Below are 24,299 nucleotides of genomic sequence, written 5' to 3'. Positions count from 1 at the left end.
AAGAAGGTGGCAAAACGCTGTCGGTGCGTGAGTGCTCCAGGAGAGTTCTCGGAGACCGCAACATGCATGTCCTGTCCATGTTACTGATATTAGATGCCATTTTTATTTATTTATTTACTTTTTTTTTTTTTTTGAACTGGAAAAGAAAAACAAAAAAAATGATGCGGCAGGCATCCAGCAATGTGTATTTATATAATGATATCATTTCTTATCGAGTGCACCCTTCTGGAAAAAGTAAAAAAGGATGTCGAAGAAGCTCAGAGGCAGTCGGCCGCTTACTGGCCTCCTCGGCAAGGCAAATTTTCACAAAATTCTTTAGGTCGTCTGAGTAAACATGACAAAAGCCCTCTTCGAACTCATGCAGCGTTGGCCCAAAGCCATTTGAAGCGTTCCGCCGGTAGCCATTTAAAATCATAGAGGGCACGGACAATTCCAATGGGTTCCATGGCAATCTTCCTGTCGAAAGCTGATATGTGAGAATGCCAAGTGACCACACATCGTTACTAGGCAAAAACGGCAATCCACGACAGCTCTCAGGTGACATATACGGCGGTGTACCGTAAATGAGCAAATCAGAATCATGCTCAGTTCCATCCGATGTTGCCATCCCATTTACTAATATTCCTCCTCTAGAAGGAGTTATGGGGTAAACACAGTCAAAATCTGACAAATTGTACCTTAATTGCTGCGTTGCATTGTCGATAACAAGAAGAATATTTTGCGGTTTAATATCATTGTGAACTACCCCAATCTCATCATGAAGATAGCACAAAAAATGAAGCAGGTCGAAAAGAATGGTTCGAACCACATCCTCCGTAAACCGCTCTTCCTTCTTCAGAGATGCGTCCAAGGTCCCACCCAACGCCAGTTCATGGGCACTGTACATGTTGATAACTAATTCCTCACCTTCGATTGGTGAAAATCCCACGTAGTAGCAACAATGAAAACGTGGATGCTTCAAATTTCGCCACAGCTGGACCACACGCATCCAACGATCAATCTCGTGGAGACTGCCTACGCACAAACGACTCATTTTCACAGCCACATCGTATTTCTTTACACCGTCCATTGTTGTTACACACAGGGTGCCACGGTACACATTCGAGCGTGCCCCTTTCCCTAAGGATTCGTATCGGTGTGTAAGAGTAACGGTGCTCTCCTGGTCGGTAAACTCAAAAAAATCATAGCACACATCAAACTCTTCTGCTGTGGAAGAATTCATCCCATCTTTGCATTTCACAAAAGAAAATAAAGAAACAGCTTCATCGGCGTCATCAGATAGGGCCAACTCGGCCAACTCGGCGTCAGTTTGCTTTACTGGGGAATTACATGCGTCCTCTTGAGACCTCGTTTTTGAGCTTATCCCACTCTCCAGTTGATGCCGCAACCGACAGAGGAATTCCATCGCCTCCTGAAAAGCTAGGGTACGCCACTCAACATCCCTATTCATCTCACACCCATCGTATCTCAATTTGCATAAAGAATATATACATACAAAAAAAAAAAAGGCACATCAAAGAAGTAACAAATGCACACACATACCCATTCATATGGTTTAATTTCAAAATTACGTGAAAATCTTTTTTTTAATTAAATAATAATAATAATAATAAATCTTCAGCGACAACATTCCTGTTGTATCAATATTAATTTCCATAGCACCGTCTATTCCCATAAAATGGGTTCGCTCTACAAACACACAAAAAAAAAGAAAAAAATATAGAAAACCGTACACATACACTATAATGCTTCAACTACACTAAAAAAAAAAAAAAAAAACGTGCCACAAGGTTCCTAAACCCGGCATCCTACATTCAATTTGCCCACACACCCGTTCACCCATCTCATACTAATATTCACAAAAACGTTCCTATAAAAGTTTCCGCTAACCTTCCTCTTACTCCTAAAATAAGTAGAGAAATCCATACGACAAGTCATTCCTTGCTTATCCCTTTTTCCCCTGACTTTTTTTATTTGGTCGTTTTCTATATTTATTGACTAATCCACCCAACGGCGCGCGCCAGACATATTTGGTACCTTCCACCCATCTTGATATTGCCAAAAGTGGTGTGGAGATCCACCTGCATTATTGAAGAAAAAATGTTTTGGTTTTCCTGGTGGAATTTCCTTCATAAAAGGAAGAGGAAAGCCGAAAAAAAGGTCGTACACCACACAAGCCACAAAAAGAAAGATGGATGTTCGATAAAAAAGCCACTCAAAGGGTATCTGAAAAGGCCACCCAAGAGCATATTTGGTCATGTAAAATCCGCCAGCCATAGGTGCAGTGGAAATCTGCTTGGGGTGCTCACGGTAAGGAAAGGTGCGTTTAGGAACGCCATGTGGGTACAGGGCATTCACATCAAATCCACTAAGCCTCACTCTTGAGCGGCAGAGCATTTTTTATCAAGCCTAATAAAGTATACACAAACAACAATTAAAAAAAAAAAACTGAAAAAAACTAAAAATAGCAGCCAACTTTATTTTCAAAAGAAAAAAAATAAAGGAAAAATAAGAATGCAAAAAAAAGCAAAAAAAAAAAAAAGAAAACATTTTTAAAAAAATAAAGACGTCAAAATTAGAGAAACAAAGTCCAATCACAGCGAGTTCAAGATAACCATTTTCGCTCTACATATTGGATCAAATGCACATGTTATATTAAATCCCCCTCATCTATATTGTTTGGGAGTCCTGTGATTGTTGCTGCTTCCCCTCCAAGAAGAGACGCCCCCTGATTTCCTTTAAAATATCCTTCTTGAGATTTAGTACCTTTACTATGGATTCCACATCTGGGATCGGCTCGGCCTCTCCATCTGCAACCAGCTGCGGTCTAGCGCTAATAATCTCTAACACAATTTTAAATTCCTCATCCGCCTTGTTAATTTCATTTTGTAATAGAAAACAGCTTCCTAAATTCAGGGGCAAACACGGATCCCATTTCAGTTTCTTCGATTTGTCTAACATAAGAAACTGAAAGTCCCGAATAGCACCCTGAAGAAGCTCTTCTTCACGTTTCCTACGTGCTGCCATTTCTAATTCCGATTTTACCTCTTCTTCAACTTCCTCCACAGATTTCGGAATGGATTTCTTCCCAGAATTGGCCTCAATATTTTCTTCTGCTCTTCCAACCTCATTACCTGTTTTGCCATCATCTCCCTCCCAACTACTCTCCACCATACGAAAAGCAAGACAAGCTCGACGTAAACAAGCTTGCTCATAATCCTCCTTTATCTTCAAAGCAGATGAATAGGCTTTTAATGCCTCTTCCAACAAACCCTGATCTTCGTATGTTCTTCCTAGATTTGCCCAGGCATAATAATTCGCTTCATTGAGACGAATGGACGTTTTAAAATCACTCACGCATTGATTAAACTCCACAGAAAGTAAGCGCAGCCCAGGTACACGTGTACTTAATGTACAAAGACCTCTAAGATTATATAAGTGATCATTTTCCGGTTCGAGATGAATGACAGCGGTATAATTTTCAAAGGCTAGTGACCATTTCTTTAGAGATGCATAGCTGGCCGCCCGTCCCTCAAGAGCCCTGGCATTTGTAGGGTCCCTCCCCAAACATTGAGTATAGTACTCAATTGCCTTGTCAAATTCCTCCTGTCCACGATAACAATTCCCCATAAGAAGGTAGGCATCTGCATTTCCATCATAAATTTCTATCGCCGCTTCAAGGGCAGCTATAGCTTTTGCATAGTTCGGTAATGCATTGCGACCGACGGGTTCAAGAAAGGCCTGACCCTCTTCACATTTACATTGTGATGCCTTTATTTTGGCTTCTAGTAACTTTTTCTCTTTCCGCTCAAGAGCCTTACGGGACTTCTTTGACTTGGAGCGTGGTGGCATTCTCCTGTCGTTTGTTGTCTCTTTAAATAAATAAAAGATGTATCCGTATAGATTAATAATAATAATAATAATAATAATAATAATAATAATAATAATAATAATAATAATAATAATAATAATAATAATAATAATAATAATAATAATAATAATAATAATAATAATAATAATAATAATAATAATAATATTATAATAATAATAATAATAATAATAATAATAATAATAATAATAATAATAATAATAATAATAATAATAATAATAATAAATAGCCCGCGAAAAAAATTATCTGGAGCAATAAGCCATATATGAGAAAATCGAGTTTTCCAATATGGAAAAAAAATCTATCATAAATAGCTCATTGCAGTTTAAAAAAAAAAAAAATGTTTTTTGTTGTTGTTTGTTTGTTTGCTTGTTGTTGTTGTTGTTTTTGTTGTTTTTGTTTTTGTTGTTTATGGGGAAAATGTTGTGCTCTAGAATTTTCCTTTCGTTCACTTACTTGTTTGGAGCAAAATTAATATTAATAATAATAATAATAATAATAATAATAATAATAATAATAATAATAATAATAATAATAATAATAATAATAATAATAGTGAACAGAAACGCAAAATTAAAGAAAAAAAATTTAAATAATTAAATTTAAATTAACTAAATTTAAATAAGTAAAATAAAATAAATTTAAATTAATTAATTAATTAATTAAATTTAAATAAATAAATAAAATAAATAAATAAAATAAAATAAAGAATACAACCGTGCCATAGACTATTCCCCTCCGCCATCGCTAATATTTGCTTTATGTAGCGCGCATGGCTGCGGATGACCGTCCTTTCGGAATGCAAAGGTCCTCATGGCCCGTAGATACTCTTTTTCACCCTTTAAAAATTTCATTGTAAAATGTGGATCATTCTCCAGCATATCTAAAAAGGTTAAACATACCTCAGGGATCACAATAAGTCCATATTCTTTCGCAACAGCAACTAAGAAATCAATTGCCACCACATTCATTTTTTTCCTAGGTTCATTTTGCATTGAAATAAAAAAAAAGTGCCCATTTCGTGGCAGAAAGTCATCGTCCCATTCAACCGTAAACAAGTCATTAGTAATTTCACCTTTTTCGTAAAAAATACCAATATCAAAAAAGCATCCAAGAAATACTCCTCGAGGAACCAATGTATTAGCTATACTATATAGTAAATGACGTATTTTCATCTCCGTTTCAAAAGCATGATGAAATCCGGCAAATACTGTAATTGTATGAAATTGTCTAGGATGAATCTTTGTAATGTGGTACGTCCATAATTCCTTAGAAAAAGCATCGGCACAGATAACGTCGTAACTTGACAAATCTGAAATTTCGTCTTGAAAAGAAGAAATAATTTCCATAGTTGATTCCACTACACTGGATTTTAAATCGAACCCAACATAACGATTAGTTTTGTTTTTAATCCATTTGCGTGTAACAGCACCTCCACAGCAAAGCTCCAGCACATCATTAGTAGGAGCTTTGGAATTTATACTGTCAATCAATATTGAAACACAGCGTGTTAAAACTTGAGTTTGAAAAGAAACATTTGGTGGAGGTGGGACCATGTAACCAATTTCCGCATTTGTGTTTGTAGAAGAAAAAATATCCCAACAGTTATCGCAATAAAAGCGCTGACTGTAAGAATCAATTCTTCCCATACTACAGGGACGTCCGCAATACAAGCATTCGCCATGACCCGTTTCTTCCCAACATTTTTGACACCAGTATGTTTGATATCTGGGATTTGTTTTCCCAACATCACTAACAGTCTGACAGCGCCCACACTTAAAAGAATGAGCTTTAAGTAACCACAACATTTCCTCATATGTTAATCCTGGAACATGTACCAAATTTTCCGCAAAATCATATGAATGAGGTCGCTTCCCTTGATTCTCGTTGTAATCCCTAATTATTTCCCACCAATGTGCTCCATCATCACTTCTCCGAAGCAAACAATCAATCACAGAACCACTTTCAAGAAAACGATGCGCAACAACTGAATAATCTGCGTACTCATCATTGTATGGGACAATCTTGTTATCTTTACCCCTCACATTCAGCCACGCACGCTTTATTTCAAAATTTGTATCTGGAACATCCTCCACCTTTCCAACAAAAAATCTGGCTGTTATCGATTCTAAAGGAACCCAAATATATGAAAAAGTTCTTTTGTTTCCGATCTTACTAAGTTGAGGAACCAAAACCAATCCCAAAGTTGGTTGTTCCAAAGGTGGATTTTGCAGCACCTGCTCAACCTGATCAAAAGGTGCGTAGGATGTACGAACAATAAGAACACGATCCGGATTTGTATGAGGTTGGCTATCTTGATCATCCAACAACAGTTTTTCAACATGATGCCATCTTTCAGTAAAATTCATTTCTTTTACATCTTTCCCCTCAAAACTCAGAATGTCTTCAACCAAAATAATACATTCGAGGTATCCTCGAAATGAAGAAGTTAACACAGCTTCAAAAACAGTATTCTTTATTGGGCCAGAAACCCCGCCAAAACAATGAGGTAATGCAAAGATACTTCCAGTTTTCAGCTCCGCAGCAAAAATATCTCCTTCATTATCTGTCATTAGAAGAATTTTTTCACCGATAATTCGATTTCTCACGTAATATTTTGTTTTAGCAAAGCTATCTGCTGCATCCGCAAACACCATGCGTGTAAAAGGGATAGGTTCATAGTCTATGGCCAACCATTTCTCAAAATTTTTACGAGCAGATTCATACTGAATACATGTCATGGGTCTCTTTATGTAAGCTGGGATGTGACCAAAATAAGTTTTACAAATATCTAATGAATGACCATCCTCTAATATTTTTTTAAGAGTTTCATTCAAATAACACACATTACCCTCTCTATTGGATGAATTCAATTGTATACTTTCCTCAATTGTATCATCACTGAAACAAATACCCAAAACACTAGTTGCTGTATCCTCACACAAGTTACCAATAAAATAAACCAAATCCCAAACTGGAATAGGTCGAGTTTCTTGAAAATCTTTACCGTGAATTTGAATGTCAATGTGTACAATATATGTCCGATCCAATAAAAAGCTATACTCTTTTAAAAAAGATACAAACATTTCCTCAAATTCGCCAAGGCATTTGGATGTTTCTGATACATTATAAGGGCTAAAAAAAATAGAAAACGTTTTATCGGGTTTTCCGTCTGACAATAATTTTTCCTTTGCTATCTCTCCCACTGAAATCACTAAACCCATCGGTATCCTTGAATTACACATGAATGGCACAATCGCATTCAATTGCACAATTCGAAGAAAAGGAAATGGAAAACTTCTTAAGTAATCCATGATTAATTGTTCAGAAAAATAGTTACAGGGAGAAAATGAAAGAAAAAAATAATGACGAAAAGTCCCTTTATATCGAATGCCCGATTCAGCTCCACATGAAGAGCCCACATAACCGAAAGATGTGATTCTAAGATCGCCGCGAACAAACTCAAAAAAGTCATCCCATGCGGCTCGAAGTCGAAGAGCAACTTCTGCACGGTATTCTCTTGGCATATCTACATGTATTAAAAACCCTGACGCTTCATTGATCGCATTAATTAAAGTAATGGCACTGGTTAAAGACAAAATAGTGCGTGAGAGAATAATACCTGATGAAGCATTGATCCGTTTTGTCAAAAATGGAACATTTTCCACAGCATCAAAAAAAGAAGAAAGGAACAATTGAAGAGGTTCCTCACCCAGTCCACCCTGAAAAGAGCTACACAAACATCGTTTTGCCAAAAGTGTGTGTATATTATTGGATATTGAATTCCCTTGCGACGTTTCACACACGCTATGTATAGGTAAAGTTAAATGATATCTGTAGATTGCATTACCAGGATTAACCAGATGCTCCAGTGCAGACTGCGGTACAAAGGCCTTTGCATTTATGTTTAGCATAACTGATTTTTTTTCTTTTTTTTTGTATGTGTGTATTTGTATGTGTATGTGTGTGTGTTTGGAAGTGTACAAATCTTCTTCCCTACAAAATTTTCACTTGAAAAGATGCAAAATAAATTTCAAAAAATTAAAGGAAAAAAATTAAAAACGAGAATGGAAAAACAAAAATCATATGAAACGCAAAGGGCAAACAAAAAAAAAAGAGAGAGAGGGAGAAATCCATTTGAAAATAATAATAAAAGGGCAAAAATTCATTTCATTTCGTTCAGCAATTCATGACTGAAAATTTCGCCCGCATGTTGATATATTCGCGAATCCCTACAAAAAGAGGGAGCACACAACAGTGGAAGGCCACATGCTTTTTTTGCTATGCCCAACATTCCCCAACCAGAAAGCGATTCGTCCAACACCCTTAAACTAGAAAAGAAAATAAACCCACAAAAAACATGGATGACAAGCGGGACCCCCGCTAAAACAATGGCGGGCCTGAGTGTCCTTCAACCGCCCGCCCCTCAGCGTGGAAAGCCGTAGGGGATGGGTTGGGGTGAAAAAAAAACTCCCCTACTGCCCTCCAAGTTCGTAGTTTAGAAGACAAAAAGCAGTTGATACGCGAAAGAAAAGTTTGGTTGAAGAATAAGCGCCGTCATCTCCAAAACCCCATCTGGCGGAAAACTTCTTTCAAGAGCCAACTGAACAACAAAAAAAAATGAAATGAATCTTTTTCCCCTTATAATTACGATACGGCTGTCAGTGCGCCGTTGGTCTAGTGGCATGATGGTACCCTCCCAAGGTATTGACCCGGGTTCGATTCCCGGACGGCGCACATTTTTTAGTTTTATCACGCCAAAATCCAAAGGAAAAATAAAATTGTGTGCTTCCCTCCTAAAACTGTGGAGCCGCGCCGGCGAGATGGTCGAGTGGTCTAAGACGTTGGATTAAGGTTCCAATCCTTCCGAGGGCGTGGGTTCAAACCCCACTCTCGTCAATTTTTTCCCTTTTTGCTTTTTATGCATGCTGAATTCAAACACTTCAAAAAAGAAAAACGAAAAAGGACGCACGGCTTCCGCGGCGGCGGCGATGCGGTGCCAGCCGCCCGCACGGCCTCGAGCCCTTTCGATTCCCCCGCCGCTGGGCGTAGGGCGTTAAAAGGAGCACCGTCGGCCACCATCGACCCTTTTGGAAAACGCTAGCGCTTAAGAAAAAAAGGGACAAGAAGAATGTTTTAGTTTAATTTCACCGCCTGAAACCAACAAAAAGATTTATTTAAAAAAACTGTCCGAGACGTGGGTGTTTCCCAATGGTCGGCGTCCGTTTAATCGCACCCGCTCACCATTTTAACCCTCCTTCTCTTTAAAAAAGCACGTGGAAAAGGAAAAAAATTCCCTTCTTTTTCTTCGTTTAAGCCTTGGGGGAAGAAGGAGAACCTTGCTCACCCGCAGCATCAGTTATTTGCACCACAAACTTGCCAAAAAAGTTCTGAGCGAGATTGTTTCGCAGTCGCGGCTTCTGCGCCAGCTCCTTCTTCACGGCAGCGAGCAGCAGCGCATCAGCCAACATCAGTTTTTGCAGCACAATGGAGCCACACTGCTGCGTGGCAAGATCGACGAGGCCAGATATAACCGTATTCACAACCCACTCCCTGCCACGTTGATCCGAATTCAACATCAACGTGCACAACACATGCTGTGTCCCCTTTTCACACGCCAGTTCCATAAAATGACGAAGGAGAAGATCGCAGATGTCACGATTTGCATAAATTGCCTTCTCAACAATGAAACGTCCATTCAAATGCCTGGACAATGTCAAAACATGCGGCCGAAGTGCATGACAGAGATTTGTATGCGTCGTCGCTCCCACATTTTCAAAAAGAGATCCGACAACATGAGATGCGTACGTATGCTGACACATACTCAGAAGCTCATCACTCTTGCACAGCTTGCGAGCAATTTCCTCTCCCCCACAAACTTTAATATACTCTTGTAGCGTTAAATTCCCAATGGCATCATACATCAAGGAACTCATATCTTGATTAATGGCTTTAAGAAGCATCTGTCCCACTTTGGATCCTTTTCTTTTACACAATGGCAGAAGCTTTCGTACAACCAAACTACCATTGGAGTCACAAAGCATATCAGCCACATTATTTCCTGTTATTATTGTCCCCGCAATTTCCTCCGCCATGTCTTCCATAGGAGTCAGGTGAGACGACACGACAAGTGCCACTACCACATGCACACCAATGTAATGTGTCGCCAAAGAAGAAAGATGGGGTCCCAATACTTTCAAAAGCTGTTTAAAATATCTATCCGTCGACGCCTTCTCTGTACGCGGAATAAGGCCAATGATAGCCTGCACAACAAAGTTGGCATCAATGGATGTGCACATCTCAAGAAGCTTGGTCTCACAGGATTTCATGACGACATCCAAGGTCACAGTCGCCTCCCCCTCAGAATTCCACTTCGGTAACGCAGGGGACAAAATATCCTGCAAGAACCTACAACCCCTTTTTGTCTCAAGAAGCATTACAAGATCCATATTCTCCAAGAAGGCGGAAGTGTTGACAGAGCGAGAAATAAGCGCTCGAATAATTGGAGAAGCCACGGGGTCCAGTATCAACAGAAGCAGAGTATCGCGGCGGTCACATTCGTCATGGTTCGTTTTCTTCATCCTCTTCTTTTTTGCCATTTTTTTTCCAACCAAAAGCTCCGTGACACCAAGTGTTTCACCCAACCACGCCAAAGTCTCGGTGGGGAAATGCTCAATGAGATGCTGGATCGTTACAGCCGAGTGACGATTGCGGAGTTGTGCCTGCAGCTGATCCACTGTTTTGGCATGTTGCTGCAACACATCGAGAACTCTTTCTTGTGTCTCACGGTCACCATATTGAACCAGCGAACTCATCACTTTACAAGCGACATAATGTTCATGGAGGGTCTCATTCTCCTCGAACAGTTTGGTCACGGCATCTAGCACCATTGGCTTCTTGTCATTTTTGGAGGTGTCCAGGGCGGCTATCAAGGCACACACAACACGGCCCCCACACTCATCTTGAAGAACATCCTCGAGTAGAGTCATGGGCTCATCTTCGTCACTTTCATCCGTCGTGATGGCGGCCTGATGGCCCCATTGCAGAAATGCATCCACAATGGTGCCCAAATTGGATTCATCCATCGTCGTTTCCTCGCGCCGTCGCTTGCGAGAGGCATCGTCTTGGGTTTTTTCCCCACACGCCGAACGCAGCAGCATACAAAGATCCTCGGAAGTGGCGGGAAGCCGACACGCCTGCGTGAACTGTTCCACGAGCATCTTCTTCTTTTCATCGGACAGACGGACCTTGGGCAGAGAATAGCGCTGAATGCGTCTCCCATTGGTATCCTCGCCAATTCGCAACGCCCTGGCAGCAGCAACCTTCCGCTTGCGCTGTTCTCGTGTGTGTTGCACCTGACGCTGGTGTGCACGCTCAAAGTTTGCCTTCTTGCCCATTTGTATCACTTCGCGTTACTCTTACTCACCAGGCATAAATCACCACAAAACAGAGAAGGCATAAATAACGTGTCAAAGGATAAATGCATAAAGAAAAAAATTTTCTTTTTAAAAAAAAACTCGCATTCCATTTGTACGCCTCAAACGGTGGAATTTACACACGTATTCTTCACGAAGACACACATATATATTACACACACATGTGCATAAAAATGTTTGTGTACTGCTCACTCTTCTTCGTCATCTTCTGTACAAATCACCTCTTTCAAATCCCTCCCATTTATCTATCCAATGCCCAAATTAACACCAAACACCCACCAAAAAAAAAAAAAAAAAAAAAGAAAAAAACACTCAGATTATATATATGCATGAATGCTGTGTTTACAACACGCATCGAAAAATTATTTGTAAGTCATGTTAGTGAGATGCGGTGTGCTTCACAAAAACCATCCCTTGCCTCCGCGTATGGCCTTCACTTGACCAAAACGCGGAATGCCGTACTCCGTGAGTGAAGAATACTTAACCGTGGCGTACAAACCAGTCAGTGAACGGCAACCAACTCCCCCAGTGTTTCTTTTCCCACCCATCTTCCTGGAGACCCCTGTCACTTCCAAGAGGTGATCCAGCAAGGCTCGCTGCTTTGCGACATCCATCTTGGGAAGTGAAACGTTAAACACACGCCCCGTTTCGCTGAGACACTGCAGACCGTAAAAAACTACCACTTTGCTCTTCTCATTCTTCTTGGACGCGGCCTTCCCAAAAGCGGTCCGAGGGACTGAGATGGCATCACGACCTCCGTGAAGCAATTTCAGAGGAACGCTAACAAGTTTTCGAGCGCGTGGGTTGGCTGACGGTATCTTCAGCAGTGGCTTTAGAATTGCATACTCCTTGTCACAAAAAGGAAGCAATTTGACAGCTGTGGTGCTACGGCGAGCATTCTGCTTTGCCCGCCTTACTGCTGCCCCCACGACAACCTGGTGATTCGCCTCCTCTGCCTCATTCTCATCCGCTACAAAATCCGTCCAATCGTATTCACCAGAACCAATGGAAGCGAGCAATCCGTTCTTGGCATATGTGCGAAGGAGTGGCGGGGCCTCCGCCATCAGAACCGACCGCTTTGGCCAGCAGGCAGCCTGTTTGTTCACAAACGGGCGTTCCCCCACGGAAATGAGTGGGTCCAAGAGCCCCAGTAAGACACCTCTTTCCTTCTCCTTCAGCTCATACACATTTGACGCACTGCGAATGACGGCACCTTCATACCCGCATGAGAGATATTTCTTGAGATACATCTTTTTTGCATCGTCAAGGGAGCGAAGCAGCGAGTACTTCACAAGCTGCAAATACTCCCCACCGACGTTTGTCACACCCACCGCCATATCGGAAGAGTTGCCGTTTCGGCTTTTCATCTCATTTTTCTTGGAGGTGGTGACACTCACAGCCCTGCCAGGGAACAAAATGGAAGAGGCGCGGGCGCGATGCAAAACGCACATTAGAAAATGCATCACCTTCAATCGCTGTGAAAAGACTGAATAATTTGGAATGACACGCAGCATTTCCAAATCACGAACACCATTGGCCTTCATCACCTCTCGGAGAAGCGACACGCGCTCCTTCTCAATCCGCGAAAGGCCTCGCCCACTGCTCTCCTCAGACAAATTTGTCTTGTCCGATGGCTGAAAGGAAACAATGTCAAACACACACAAACGGGGGAGTGACGCAACATAACTGAGCACCTCCTCCTCAGAGGAACAGGCCGATTTAGGCCCGCGCAAACGATGCACCAGAGCTGACACAGAGAAAAATCCGGTTCTAGCCCCATCGTCACCCGTTGATCGTGCATGAGGCTCTTTATGAACGTATAGCTCTCCATCCAAGACCAGCCGTGGGTCTCCGCAGAGCCATCGCAAGAGACGGAGTTCTTCTTCAATCCAAAACATGCCATGAACAGGTCGCCCAAAGCGAGAAAAACACGTTGATTTGAGGGATTCGGTATGTTCACTCACGTACGACAGGATGCGCACTCCGTCATGCTTCGGCGAGATGAAGTATGGTGGACCATCTGACACAAATGAATGCGATGTTGAACCTGTGGCAGTAGAAGAAGCTGCAGAGCGTTCTATGGTATCAAAGGTGGATAAAGCCATTGGTACAAAAGGTAGACTACGCAGAATGCGATGAAGCTTCATCATCCTTGAATGCTTAATTCTCTCTCTCTCTCTCTCTCTCTCTCTCTCTATATATATATATATATATATATATGTTTGCTTGTGTATATAGGTCTATATGTCTATGTGCCAGTATTTTATTATTTATGTATGTGCCTTTGTCTCTACGCGCTCAGCCAAACCAAATGCAAAAAAAAAGAAACCAAAATTATCACGTCAAATAAAAAAAATAAATAAATAAAAAAGTATTTGTGAAGGGAAAATTGTTGTTTATTTCACGTCGCCACAAAAATTTTGTCACGCCTCCTCGCCATAGGGCCATAGAACACCACAATTCACCCTCCATGGTATGGGCTCACCCATTCACACACCGCTCTCCTTGACACCACCCCAGTCAGCGTATTTCAACCGAAGAAACGCAAGTTCAGTACTAACGCGTGCTAGCTGCCGTTCTCGATCTCGATCTCGCTTTTTCAGACAACGCAAAAGCTCCTCATGCTCTTTTACTATGTATTCTTGCCGCCTTTCCTTCTCCAGGAGAGTCGTCTGGAGGCGGTCCAGCGCCTCGGCTCGTTCTGCCAAACGAATTGCCTCCTCATTCAGACTTTGACGTTCCATACGCCACCGCTCCTCTTCTTCCTGCCGTCGCGCGGCAAACAACCCGCGTTCATCTTCCACCGCCCTGCGTGCGGTCTGAAGATCGTGCATCTCCGCACACCTCTCACACGGTAATCGAGGCATTAAAGCAGAGTCGGTTTGCCCGCATCTTTTGTTAGGCCCTCCAGGCAAAAAGGTTTGGGCGATGCTTCCCAGAGAACAGAAACCACACTGCGGCGGCATATCCCACTGCAGCAAAACCGCTGCCGCATGAACAAAGATCTCAGCATGAAATTCTATATACTGCACAAAAAGACTCACGGTATCGTGCATAAACGTCTCCTTCAAATGCATGAACGCAGTCGAAACTGCACGCTCACCAGAAAAGGGGGAAGCATCTGTATTTCCGTTACACAGTAACTTCTTCATGCTTGTATGGCTGGGCATGTAAATGCACCGTGGACCTCTAGCAGTGTCAATGATCCAACAGAATCCCTCTATGAATCCAAGGCAATGCGCCCCACGGACCGCCTCAACCAGAACAGATTTGCCTCTGTCAGCGAGGACATTTGATGGAGGATGAATTAAACTTTCACCGCGAGGCACGGTAAAGGCATGTAGCAGCCAATAACGCTCCGGATTCCACGCTAGAATCAAACCGGAACTATCACAGGAAAAAAGTATACCGGAGGCCGCACTTAGTGTAACAACTGGTTCTTTGTGCCCAACAAGCAACCGAAGCGAGTTGACCTGAAGAGAGTCATCTTCCCTTCCCAAAGACTCTGCCAACCCCGCTCTCACTTCTTCCTCTTCTTCCCTCACCCCAAAAAGGGTGTGATCGTCCATCATCTCCCCATTCTCCACATCCCTACAATTAATGCGGCAGCCAAAATGCACGGGATTGTTGACATCCCACACATAAATAAAACAATCTTCCCCAGCACTCCAAAGAAGACCTCCTCCACCGCACCATTTTCCAACATAAAGGCAACTAAGTACACCACCCAAGTGACCCTTGAGAGCAAATGGTTCCTGCCCAACTCTTTTGTTACCAAGAGGCCAAACATGCACCATCGCAGAAGCTGAGCCCACCGAGACAAGATAATCGTCACACACAAGGACCATTTGCGCCAATTCCCCTGTGTGTTGGCCAACCTTCCCGGCAAACTTAAATGAATCCCCCATCGACCATGAAAAAATGGTGCCGTCGGCAGATCCACTGTAAACAAAATTATTAACATCTGCAGCAAAGCAGGTGACGGAAGCAGGGTGATCCGTGCCACAGAGGGTACCGTCCCAAAAAAATAAATCGCCATGTATCCACCCCTCCTTGGCAGGGAGTCTAAAAACCGTGACGACGCCCTTTTCGTCGCCGCACCACAACAAAGAGCGCCCAGGGATTAAAAGTAATGCGGTCACTGACGCCATCTTTCCTTGCCCCGCAGTTGCTATAGATCTTCCATTCCAAAACTGAAATGCCTTTACATTCCCCTTCTTATTTCCATAAAAAGGTATTACGTCCTGCAGTTTCCCATAAGGCCCAGGTGAAATGCTCCCATCCGTTACACATGTCACGGGTAAATCGCCGCATTCCTCAAACGAGTGTAACAACAAACAACGCGTAGGACTCTGAGGCCCACGGTGCCTGCCCTTTTGACCAAGGCCATTCTTTACCCTTTGTGGAGAGCATGAACGGGACATCTCCCAATGACCTCATTACAAGATCAAAGTAAGCAAAGTGGGTAGAGGTGGAAAAATTAAAAGGGAGAATCATTAGTACTTGTCTTTCACATCTACATCTCAGGTGCAAACGGGTGCATTCAAATAATAAATGGGGAGAAAGCTCAAAATGATTAAGACGACAATACAGAACAGAACCATACAACAATGCATTCATCTACAAGACAAACACATACACCCAAGCAGGCGTGAAAAGAGAGAAGAACAAAAATAACAATAATTAAATACTGATCCTTTTCCTCTCCCTCGCCACATTACACACGCGCAAACACTCAACAAATTTGGAATTGAACGTTCAGTTGCGGCAACATCCAAACCTACCAGGGCGGAGGCGAATAGTATGCGAATCCTCCAAATGAAACACTGCGTTTACGCCCTTTATCAACTGCATTTGTGTCTCTCAAACCGCTCCTCTCCTTTGCATTGATATTGTTTGCACCACCCTCAGTTTGTGGAGAAATTAAATGATGATGAGAATTATTATTATTGTTGTTATTGGTATTATCGTTAGAAGCGGCTGCATCAGCCGTAGAGGGACTGCTACACCGCGGCTGCCGTAATTCAGGTTTGAGAACCAAAGACATAAACAATCTTGCCAGTGAACGAGCTCCGCGGCGAAGCTCAGCCCTTGCTTCAAGTGAAGATACTTCTCCTGAAAGCTCCTCCACCTTGGAATGCTGAGAATCATCTCCTGACGCTTCTCTTCTCAAATTACCACTACGTTTGTTGCAGGGCCCTATCAACGGCCCCATCAATAAAGATTTTGATTGAACCGCACCGCCACCTTCCACATGGTGCTTCATGTCCGTTGGAGCAGAAGGTATTTCTCCTTGCTGCAGCGGAGAAGAGCCGGCACAAAGAAGTTGAAGCTTCTGGTTCCTCTCCAATAGGATGGTGTTCATCCGCTCCTGATACTCATTTTTGGATTGCAACTGCTGAATGTGAAGTTTTAGCTCTTCGTTCTCCATCTTATAAAACAAACACGTTCTCTGGCACTCATCGAGTTCAAACTGAAGATGCTCCAAGGACGAAGTCATGTGTTGTGCATGTATGTTGGGAGCCGAGATATTCACATCGGAGAGTGCCTGCTGTCGTTTGGGTCCTTGCATGTGAGTTACGTCTCTGGAATCATAAAAAGTGCTGTGCTGATCCGTATCCGAGAAAGAAGAAACTTCTCTGTGCAAGTGAAAAGACGGTGCATCTGCCTTGATGTCATTTACTGCAATGAAAGACGTCATATTATCCTCTGAAAGCGGTTGCTTCCGTTTTTCATTTTCATCTTTCGTATGCAACGATACATGGGAAGACGACGACGCGGAAGGAGAAGAGCTTCCACGAGTTGAGGCACCCTTGCTCGTCCTCACCGTACTGTCGGGTGAGAAACAAGAGATATTTATCGTGTCTCGCACGGTGGCAGTGTTAACTGACGCGGTGTGACTAAAAGAAGACGCAGCAGAAGTGTGGTTCATCCAAGATTCGGATGGTAAATCCACAAATTGCAGAGTCGGTGGCAAAATGGCATAAACTGCAGCAGCACTTCGTTTGCTGCTTGTTACTGGATTCTCCGCCAGTGTCACTGCCTTGAGCGAGTGTAGAGATTTGATCATTGCTATCCCCTCCACATTTTGAATGATGTTTTGCCGAACATGCAGTTCTTCCAGTAAAATGCATCCCTCAATGCCTCCGAGTGACGCAATTCGATTACTGGATGCGTCTATAATGCGTACGGATGCTGGGATGCCCTCTAGGCTTGTAATTTTATTATGTGAAACCACCAATACTTCCAAATGAAGAAGCGGTGACAGGCCCTCTACGTCCGTCAATGCATTGAACGATGCATTCAACTGCCTTAGTGGCGGTGGAAGTCCCCGCAAGGACGTGACGTTGTTGTTTGATACATCCAACGACCCTAATGTGGAAAGACAACGCAATCCGTAAAGGGAAGAGATGCTGTTGTAAGAGATATCTAACCGAGTAATGGAGATGAGGAGCTCCCGGTCATCGTCTGTGGAAAAGGCAGCGGAATCAAAGTCGATGAGATTTCTTCGCGAGAGGTCGATCCGCATGCGTGTCTTTTTCTCTTGCTGCAAATGCGGTCCTCTTTTCTGTACGCGTCGCGTCGTCTTGCGGGGTTCACCTCGGCCGGTCACGGCCATGCGAATTGAGCCGCCACCCCCGGCGTTTTGTGTTTTTTGTTTTTGCTTCTGAACCGCGTTGCCGCTGCCCACCCACCACCGCTGCGAACGCGAAATGAAGGCCCCACGGAGACAAAAAAAAAAAAAAGGAAATAAAGAAAAAAACAAAGGCTCCCCCTTCCGCACACAGCCACACACACATGAGAAATAAAAGCCACAGGGAAAGGCAAAAAAAGGAAAAAGAAGAAAAAAAGATGAAAGTCGCAGAGGCACCCGCAGCAACAGACACATGGAAATATTATTGTTGACAGTACAAAAATAAAAGAGTGACGAGATGATGCAAAACAAAATTATGTGAGTAAAACGACAATACTGGGGGATAGGCGACAAAGCAGTGGACTAATGGAAAATCCTCCTTATTTTTCTTTTATGTTGTCGCCCTCCAGAAGCCCGGTATAACGTTTGTTTTTTTTTCTTTTTTTTTGCCCCCATGACTACCGTGAGGTCGCCAACGCTCCGTCTTCGTCCTCCTCCTCGTCGTCAATATCTTCGTTCTCATCCCATTTCCCTCCCTCCTTATCCACCACAGCATTCAATGGCCCACTCCTGCCTGTAAACTCCGCACCAGGCAGCTCCACTAGGTGTACCATCGCCATGCTTACAACATTACCCGTTTCGGCAGGCAATACAACATTAAAGTACTGTGGAAATGCCTGCACAAGGTAAAATACGCCACCGTAACGCTTCCGCACAGCCTCCTGCGCTCCACGTGGGAGGTGAAGAATAATAGTTGAGCATGCCTTGGGTCCACGCTGCTGAAGAAATTCGGCTACCAACCGAACAAGGTCTTCCTCTGAGAATTCTTGCCGAATGACGCCACGCGGTAATGGCAGACCCGGCTGGCAAATACACCACTGCCCCGCCACCTGATATTCAAAGTGTTGGAAGTATTGCGGGTAGTTGTTGAAGAAATTCCAAAATCTACGCGGCAGGTAATTCAGCAATTCCTCCGGCACATTTTTCTTGAGAAACGTTTTGAGTGGCACATGGCCTTTCTTGGGAAGATAACGATGAAGCTCCCGCGCGAGGTTGTCGGGGTCGTGAAAGGGGTTCGATGGATCATTCCGGAAGGCAATGCGGCGTCGGAGGGAGCGAATCTTCTTTTTGTTCCGTTCACTGATGGCAATAGCCAGCTGTTCCTCCAGGGACAACTGGTCCTTGTCAATACGATCCTTAAATCTACGCCGCATAACCACAGAGCCATCTGCAGAGAGAGAAAATACGGCGGCATGAAACCGAAAAAATTGCAGAAGCGTGCCGTAAAATATTTTCACCTCCTCCTGAACCGAGACAGGGATGGACTCTTCAATGTGGCGAATATCCACCTGTCCGTCCTGTGGAACCAGACGAAGGATGCAGTTACAACTCTTTGGAGTCGGTGTCGTCTCACACTCAAGGCCATCGTAACCCGGTGGACGCAGAAGCACCGAGCCCCCGTCACGGTCAACAGCAAAGGCAAAAACGTGCTGCATTTGGGCAAAATAAATAATGGAAGCAGGCCCCTTAAATGGCAACTTCGCTACCGCCGCATGTCCTGCACGATCTAACAGAATCCGAAGTGGCATCCAACGCCCCGTAATGCCTCCAAAGGAGTCAATAAATGGCTTTAGTGCGAGGGGGTCAGGCCTATATCGTTCAAAACGCTCTTCGGCCACTTCACAACCGTCCAATGGAAACTTCGCATAACCACCATAAAGCCGAATATATTTTCGCCCAGCCACTGTGACTACTTCTGAGGCACGATGCTTAAAATATCTTTCAATGTGCTCCTCCGTGTATCCAGGCATCTCCTCTAAAACTTCTCCCAGCGGCACAAAGAATGGTGGAATGTACGAAACAAAACTACTAAGTGAGAGAATCGCCCCATTCCCCATCATTGTTGGAGAAGGCAACGTTGATGCGGTTACATCGAAGTCCGGAGGTGGGGGAGGATAATCTCGAAGCCCAACATCATAATAGAAATCCACAGGCGGTATATCACTGGAAGTATCCACCGTTACCCTTTCTGTGGGTCGCATAAAAACTCCAGCTGCTTGTTCTGAAGTGGCACCGCTGCCACTGGAACCACAAACACCCGCACCCTCCTTATCACCACTGCAGGGAGTAGCATTAGAAGTCTGATCCGTTGTCTCTCTTGACGGTACATCAATCTCTTTTGGTGGAATCCCCTTGCAAAACATGAGACCCGTTTGATTCAAATGCACACCAAGCCCAGTAGCTTTCGATAATGCCGCTGCGAGTGTTTTATGCGGTCGGACATGGCGTCTGCGGCTATCGAGAGAGAGATCGTTGTAGAGCGTTCCAACCGGGATCCACTTCTCAGCGGGAACACGCTCCAGAAGTTCTTTTATTTCTTCAATGAGGTCTGGGTGAACAGAACTGTCTGAGGAAGCGTTAGTAAGCGTACTGCAATTCCTCCAAAAAGGGGAATAAAAAATATCTGTGGTGACACTTACGCCACACCCTCTAACGCACCGCACAAAGGGGTAACGAAGCATCCACAATAAAGCTAAAAAAAAAATGTGTGTAAAATTTTAAAAAAATAGTAGTAAAGAACAATTCCTTTTTCTTTCTTGTGTGCAATTTGCCCTCCAGCTGCTGCTGCGGACTAAAAAAGGTGCTGCCACCCATGAAATAAATGAAAAAATAATAAAAGAATATACACCGCGTTAAAGACAAAATAATTCCCTCCTGAAATCAAAGAAGAGAATACGCAGAGAGCGAGAAAGTCACCAACCCAAACACACAGACACACACATGCACCAATAAATACATATATATGTACACGTGTGGGCCGATGCACGTGGTGCTTTTTCTTCTTCCATGTCACTCTTCCATTTTACTTTTCTCCCGCCAAGCTTCTTCACATCAATAAAACTCTGCGAAGCGACGGTGCTTCTCGGGTCTTCTCTCGCTTACCCACGAGGTGTGGAGCTGGACTCCGCAGAAGTTACTGGAGAAATCTTCAAGAGATAAACGGAATGACGTAAACCACACGCTGCATCGTGAATGGCCTCTACCCTCCAAAGTCCCTCCCCAGCCAACGACGCAGGGCTTCTCACGGCATCACCGGCTCGAAGAACGACAGTGGGATCCAACACGACATCCTCCACACATCCAGCTCCAAGTTGCCCGTGCATATTATCGCCAAATCCAACAACAAGGGTATCTTCTAGCAGAATGAGATAATGCTCCCTCCCAGTGATGGCTCGGACGCAAAGGTTTTTTGCCTCTTGAGGGAGCGGCAACGGGGTCCAAGACTTCACAAATGAATCCTCTTCTCCCAACCCAAGCACGCCGCTCCCCATCACCTCTACCGCGGCGTGGGACGTGGAGGCCGAAGTGGAGTAGCGGAACAGTGATTCATTGCCTGCGTGCAGAGAAACTTCTTCTCTCTCTTCTTCACGCGGAATAGAGGAGGCGTCATCCTCCAAAACATTGAGGTAGTAGCAGCCCCAGTGAAAGGTTCGCTTGCGACCGACACCACCGGACCGTGACTCCACAGAATTATCGCGTAGAACCACTGCGGAATGCAAGTGCATTGCATGAAGGCTCACAATTTCACAACTGGGCTTATCCGATGGTGCCTCAATTGGATCAAGTAGAATGGGGAGACGCACCGGTTGGAAGCGCCAAGAAGAAAAGACGGCTCGACGAGGTTTCAATGGCTTCCACCTCTTCTCAAGGGAGATAGGCATAGCGGCGTCAGAATCCTTTTCTTCCTGCTGCCGCCGTAACCCATGGCACAGTGCGGATTGCATAGCTTTTGTTTTAGCCTCTAGTACGGACCACATGTCTCCGTCGTAGCCGAGTTCACCAAAATCCCCCTTCCCCGCCGCCGCGATAAGAAGCTGATAGTGCTGTTGCTGCGTCTCGTCTTGAAATTCGTTCACCACAAATACATCACGGAACGCAAGAAGCGTATGGTGCGTACCGCAGCTCATATGTGTCAGCTGACCCCGTTTAATAAGACGGCACCCGCCACTTTCTTCATCCTCCCTGACGCTGCTGTTGTTGGCCTGCGCAGCCGTCAGCAACATCGTAAATGAGAAGTGATCCTCCTCACCTGGTAAACCAAGCTGCCCATCAGTATTTTTTCCACACACAAAAAGCCCATTTGTGGTCCATGCAAAAGTGTGGTAGGCGCCACATTGAATGTCTATAACGGTCATTTCATTAAAAAAGGGAATGCGGGTGGGAAGCGGCACACACGCCGCAGAGTGGCTCCCCAAACCAAGCTGGCCATTTTCGTTTAGACCCCACCCATACACGCCCGTCGTGGTGATGACAAAATTGTGATATCCACCGACACGCACTGCGCGGATACCGCCTATTAATTCTTCAGTGCCATTTTCCTTGTGAAGTGCGCTCTCCAAAAAAAAGGGGAGGAGTGTGATGCGACTTTGTGATTCACATTCCCCTAAGCCAAGGCGACCGTCATTGCCACAGCCACATACTGCAATGGTCACGCGTGAAGACGGGTCGCGCACAGGATGGTCATGATGATTGCGCGACGTCTCTTCCATCGATCGGTCCTGATGTTGAAAAATTCAATGAAAGAAAAAAATTAAAAAAGGGGAGAAAATAATCTCAAAGAAGTCAAATAACAGGGAAAGCCCCAAAATAAACCACACACCCTTCTGGCGCTAAAATTCAATAAGGTACCATCTGAGAGAAATATGCAGGCTCACACGAGACGCACGCACCCTCCCATAGGGCCTATTAAATGAAAAAAAAAAAAAAATGAAAAGGAAAAAAAAAGAAATAAGCTTTAAAATACTTTTAACAGCTCATGATTTCTTCAATACGAGGCTGCAGGTGAACCTGCCTGCGACAAGTGCGCCCAAGGCTCCATTTTCACACCACTCTTCTCGTTAGCAGGCGTATCAACTAGTGGAGGTTGTCCAACAATGTAGGCTGTCGATGGTTCTGCTGGGTCAATAGGCCTCGACGCCTCGTGTAACGCAACAACGACAAAAAAACATGCAAGAGACATTCCTCCAAGAGCATAGCAAATAACAACAGAAGTGCACAAGTTCAAAAACAAACAGGATTAGTACCGATGGCCCTTTAGTTTCCGATGACATCCTTTAAGTGAAGATTTCCTTCTGTGGTCCATAAAAAACACATACCGCAGCCCCATTACCGGCACTGGTGTCAACACACATCCCCTCGCCACTTATCCAAATGCAAAATTTCAGTGATATTCATAAGAAAACAAGACTGAAGGTCCACAGCAGCCATGCATGTGTATGAGAAGTTTATTATTCTCCGCACCAGTTCCCTGAAGTTATCACATACACACACACTCTCTCTCTCTTTCTAAAAGAAGCGCCGACGGTGGTCTACCGGAACGATATCCTTTTTGGGGCAGTGATTCCACCACCTCACATGTGTTCTCTCCCTATCCTCTTCTTCCCACTCTCATGAGCGCAATGGAGAACAAAAAAAAAAAAAAACACCAACAACAAAAAATAGCAGAAAGCACTACAAAGGCAACGCAAAGACAGACCCAAAACAGTGGTGCACATAAATACAGAGTGGAAATAAAGAGAGGGAAAGAGTGGCTACTACACCAGAAACCATTCTTTTTGCTCTTCTTTTTATCTGCATCCTTTTTTTTTTTTTGAGTGTATTTTATTTTATTTTATTGTCTTTCTTTCTTTTTTTATTTTTTTCTTTCATTCTCCTTCTCTGCTTATCCTTCTCCCAAAGCAAATATGGAAGCGTCTCTCAGTCATTTATTCGTCATTTAACAAATAATTCACTCACACCTTTTCCACAACTTCTCCGGTTCATAGAAATAAGGGAATCCTCCTCATGTTTTATTGTTTCCCCCTTCCGATTATCCGCGTCACTCGGTCCATGCCGAGACAATACCGTCCTCGGTGGACGTGAAGACCCACGGCAGCGTCGGATGCCATGCGATGGAGTATACCGCTCGGCGGTGCTTTAAGATCTTCACAGGCACCAACAACGGATTCTTGTTGTAGTCGTCGTAAACCATGCCATGGAACACATGAACCTGGCCATCGGACGCACCGGATGCAAAGAGTGGATAGGCGTTGGTGTTGTTGTGGAACGCTACGGCGTTGACCACCCCCTTATGCGAGCGCATGCGCTTATACGGCTTGTCGGAGAAATCACAATCGTACCACTGCGTGTGGCTCGTGGTGTCACCAACCAAGAAATTATCACCTTCCGTGTGCACGGATAAGCATGTCGTAATGCCCCCTGGAGCCTTGTAACGGCGCTGCAGTCTGTGGGCCATAAGATTATAGACCCTTACGGAATTAGTAGTGGCCAGGAAGAAAAG

General features: G+C 44.0%; 11 protein-coding genes and 2 non-coding genes across 13 annotated transcripts, besides 20 other annotated features; 2 read left to right on the top strand and 11 right to left on the bottom strand.

The window, feature by feature from the left end:
* Positions 1-21,006: part of a sequence feature (heterozygous, non-Esmeraldo-like haplotype) that runs on past the window's edge.
* Positions 99-133: a sequence feature (AT_rich).
* Tc00.1047053508799.110 (protein kinase, putative) lies at positions 209-1,450 on the bottom strand (the record flags this gene model as incomplete). Its single annotated transcript, XM_814707.1, has 1 exon — positions 209-1,450. The coding sequence occupies one exon, from the start codon at positions 1,448-1,450 to the stop codon at positions 209-211; it is 1,242 nt and encodes a 413-aa protein (XP_819800.1).
* Positions 1,594-1,613: a microsatellite.
* Tc00.1047053508799.104 (hypothetical protein, conserved) lies at positions 1,999-2,397 on the bottom strand (the record flags this gene model as incomplete). The annotated part of the gene is made up of 1 exon (XM_814723.1): positions 1,999-2,397. One exon carries the CDS (start codon positions 2,395-2,397, stop codon positions 1,999-2,001), a length of 399 nt encoding a protein of 132 aa, XP_819816.1.
* Positions 2,486-2,547: a sequence feature (T-rich).
* On the bottom strand, positions 2,671-3,852 carry Tc00.1047053508799.100 (hypothetical protein, conserved; the record flags this gene model as incomplete). The annotated part of the gene is made up of 1 exon (XM_814706.1): positions 2,671-3,852. One exon carries the CDS (start codon positions 3,850-3,852, stop codon positions 2,671-2,673), a length of 1,182 nt encoding a protein of 393 aa, XP_819799.1.
* Positions 3,906-4,114: a microsatellite.
* Positions 4,237-4,299: a microsatellite.
* Positions 4,362-4,444: a microsatellite.
* Positions 4,459-4,597: a sequence feature (T-rich).
* On the bottom strand, positions 4,618-7,803 carry Tc00.1047053508799.80 (hypothetical protein, conserved; the record flags this gene model as incomplete). Its single annotated transcript, XM_814705.1, has 1 exon — positions 4,618-7,803. One exon carries the CDS (start codon positions 7,801-7,803, stop codon positions 4,618-4,620), a length of 3,186 nt encoding a protein of 1,061 aa, XP_819798.1.
* Positions 7,827-7,861: a microsatellite.
* Tc00.1047053508799.76 lies at positions 8,556-8,626 on the top strand. The gene has a single exon. It is a non-coding gene; the product is annotated as a tRNA-Gly (tRNA).
* Positions 8,707-8,788, top strand: Tc00.1047053508799.73. The gene has a single exon. It is a non-coding gene; the product is annotated as a tRNA-Leu (tRNA).
* On the bottom strand, positions 9,202-11,286 carry Tc00.1047053508799.70 (pumilio-repeat, RNA-binding protein, putative; the record flags this gene model as incomplete). The annotated part of the gene is made up of 1 exon (XM_814704.1): positions 9,202-11,286. The coding sequence occupies one exon, from the start codon at positions 11,284-11,286 to the stop codon at positions 9,202-9,204; it is 2,085 nt and encodes a 694-aa protein (XP_819797.1).
* Positions 11,606-11,634: a microsatellite.
* On the bottom strand, positions 11,724-13,475 carry Tc00.1047053508799.60 (DNA ligase, putative; the record flags this gene model as incomplete). The annotated part of the gene is made up of 1 exon (XM_814703.1): positions 11,724-13,475. One exon carries the CDS (start codon positions 13,473-13,475, stop codon positions 11,724-11,726), a length of 1,752 nt encoding a protein of 583 aa, XP_819796.1.
* Positions 13,491-13,521: a microsatellite.
* Positions 13,521-13,545: a microsatellite.
* Positions 13,670-13,696: a sequence feature (AT_rich).
* On the bottom strand, positions 13,815-15,749 carry Tc00.1047053508799.50 (uncharacterized protein; the record flags this gene model as incomplete). Its single annotated transcript, XM_814702.1, has 1 exon — positions 13,815-15,749. One exon carries the CDS (start codon positions 15,747-15,749, stop codon positions 13,815-13,817), a length of 1,935 nt encoding a protein of 644 aa, XP_819795.1.
* Tc00.1047053508799.40 (hypothetical protein, conserved) lies at positions 16,106-18,214 on the bottom strand (the record flags this gene model as incomplete). Its single annotated transcript, XM_814701.1, has 1 exon — positions 16,106-18,214. One exon carries the CDS (start codon positions 18,212-18,214, stop codon positions 16,106-16,108), a length of 2,109 nt encoding a protein of 702 aa, XP_819794.1.
* Positions 16,265-16,298: a microsatellite.
* Positions 18,058-18,092: a microsatellite.
* Positions 18,418-20,481, bottom strand: Tc00.1047053508799.30 (hypothetical protein, conserved; the record flags this gene model as incomplete). The annotated part of the gene is made up of 1 exon (XM_814700.1): positions 18,418-20,481. The coding sequence occupies one exon, from the start codon at positions 20,479-20,481 to the stop codon at positions 18,418-18,420; it is 2,064 nt and encodes a 687-aa protein (XP_819793.1).
* Positions 20,899-22,509, bottom strand: Tc00.1047053508799.20 (chromatin binding protein, putative; the record flags this gene model as incomplete). The annotated part of the gene is made up of 1 exon (XM_814699.1): positions 20,899-22,509. One exon carries the CDS (start codon positions 22,507-22,509, stop codon positions 20,899-20,901), a length of 1,611 nt encoding a protein of 536 aa, XP_819792.1.
* Positions 21,007-21,188: a sequence feature (areas merged during assembly that could not be assigned to a particular haplotype. This can correspond to areas where the two haplotypes were merged or to regions with more than two copies in the genome that were merged during assembly.).
* Positions 21,189-24,299: a sequence feature (heterozygous, non-Esmeraldo-like haplotype).
* Positions 22,713-22,748: a microsatellite.
* Positions 23,599-23,635: a microsatellite.
* Positions 23,637-23,671: a microsatellite.
* Positions 23,838-24,299, bottom strand: Tc00.1047053508799.10 (hypothetical protein, conserved; the record flags this gene model as incomplete). Its single annotated transcript, XM_814698.1, has 1 exon — positions 23,838-24,299. A coding segment is annotated over one exon (462 nt), but the record flags the coding sequence as incomplete, so codon positions are not given.

Source organism: Trypanosoma cruzi, genomic scaffold (assembly GCF_000209065.1).
Source record: "Trypanosoma cruzi strain CL Brener 1047053517061 genomic scaffold, whole genome shotgun sequence".
NCBI lineage: Eukaryota > Euglenozoa > Kinetoplastea > Trypanosomatida > Trypanosomatidae > Trypanosoma > Trypanosoma cruzi.
The sequence above is the reverse complement of the archived record's forward strand: the minus strand, read 5'-3'. Positions and strand labels throughout refer to the sequence as shown.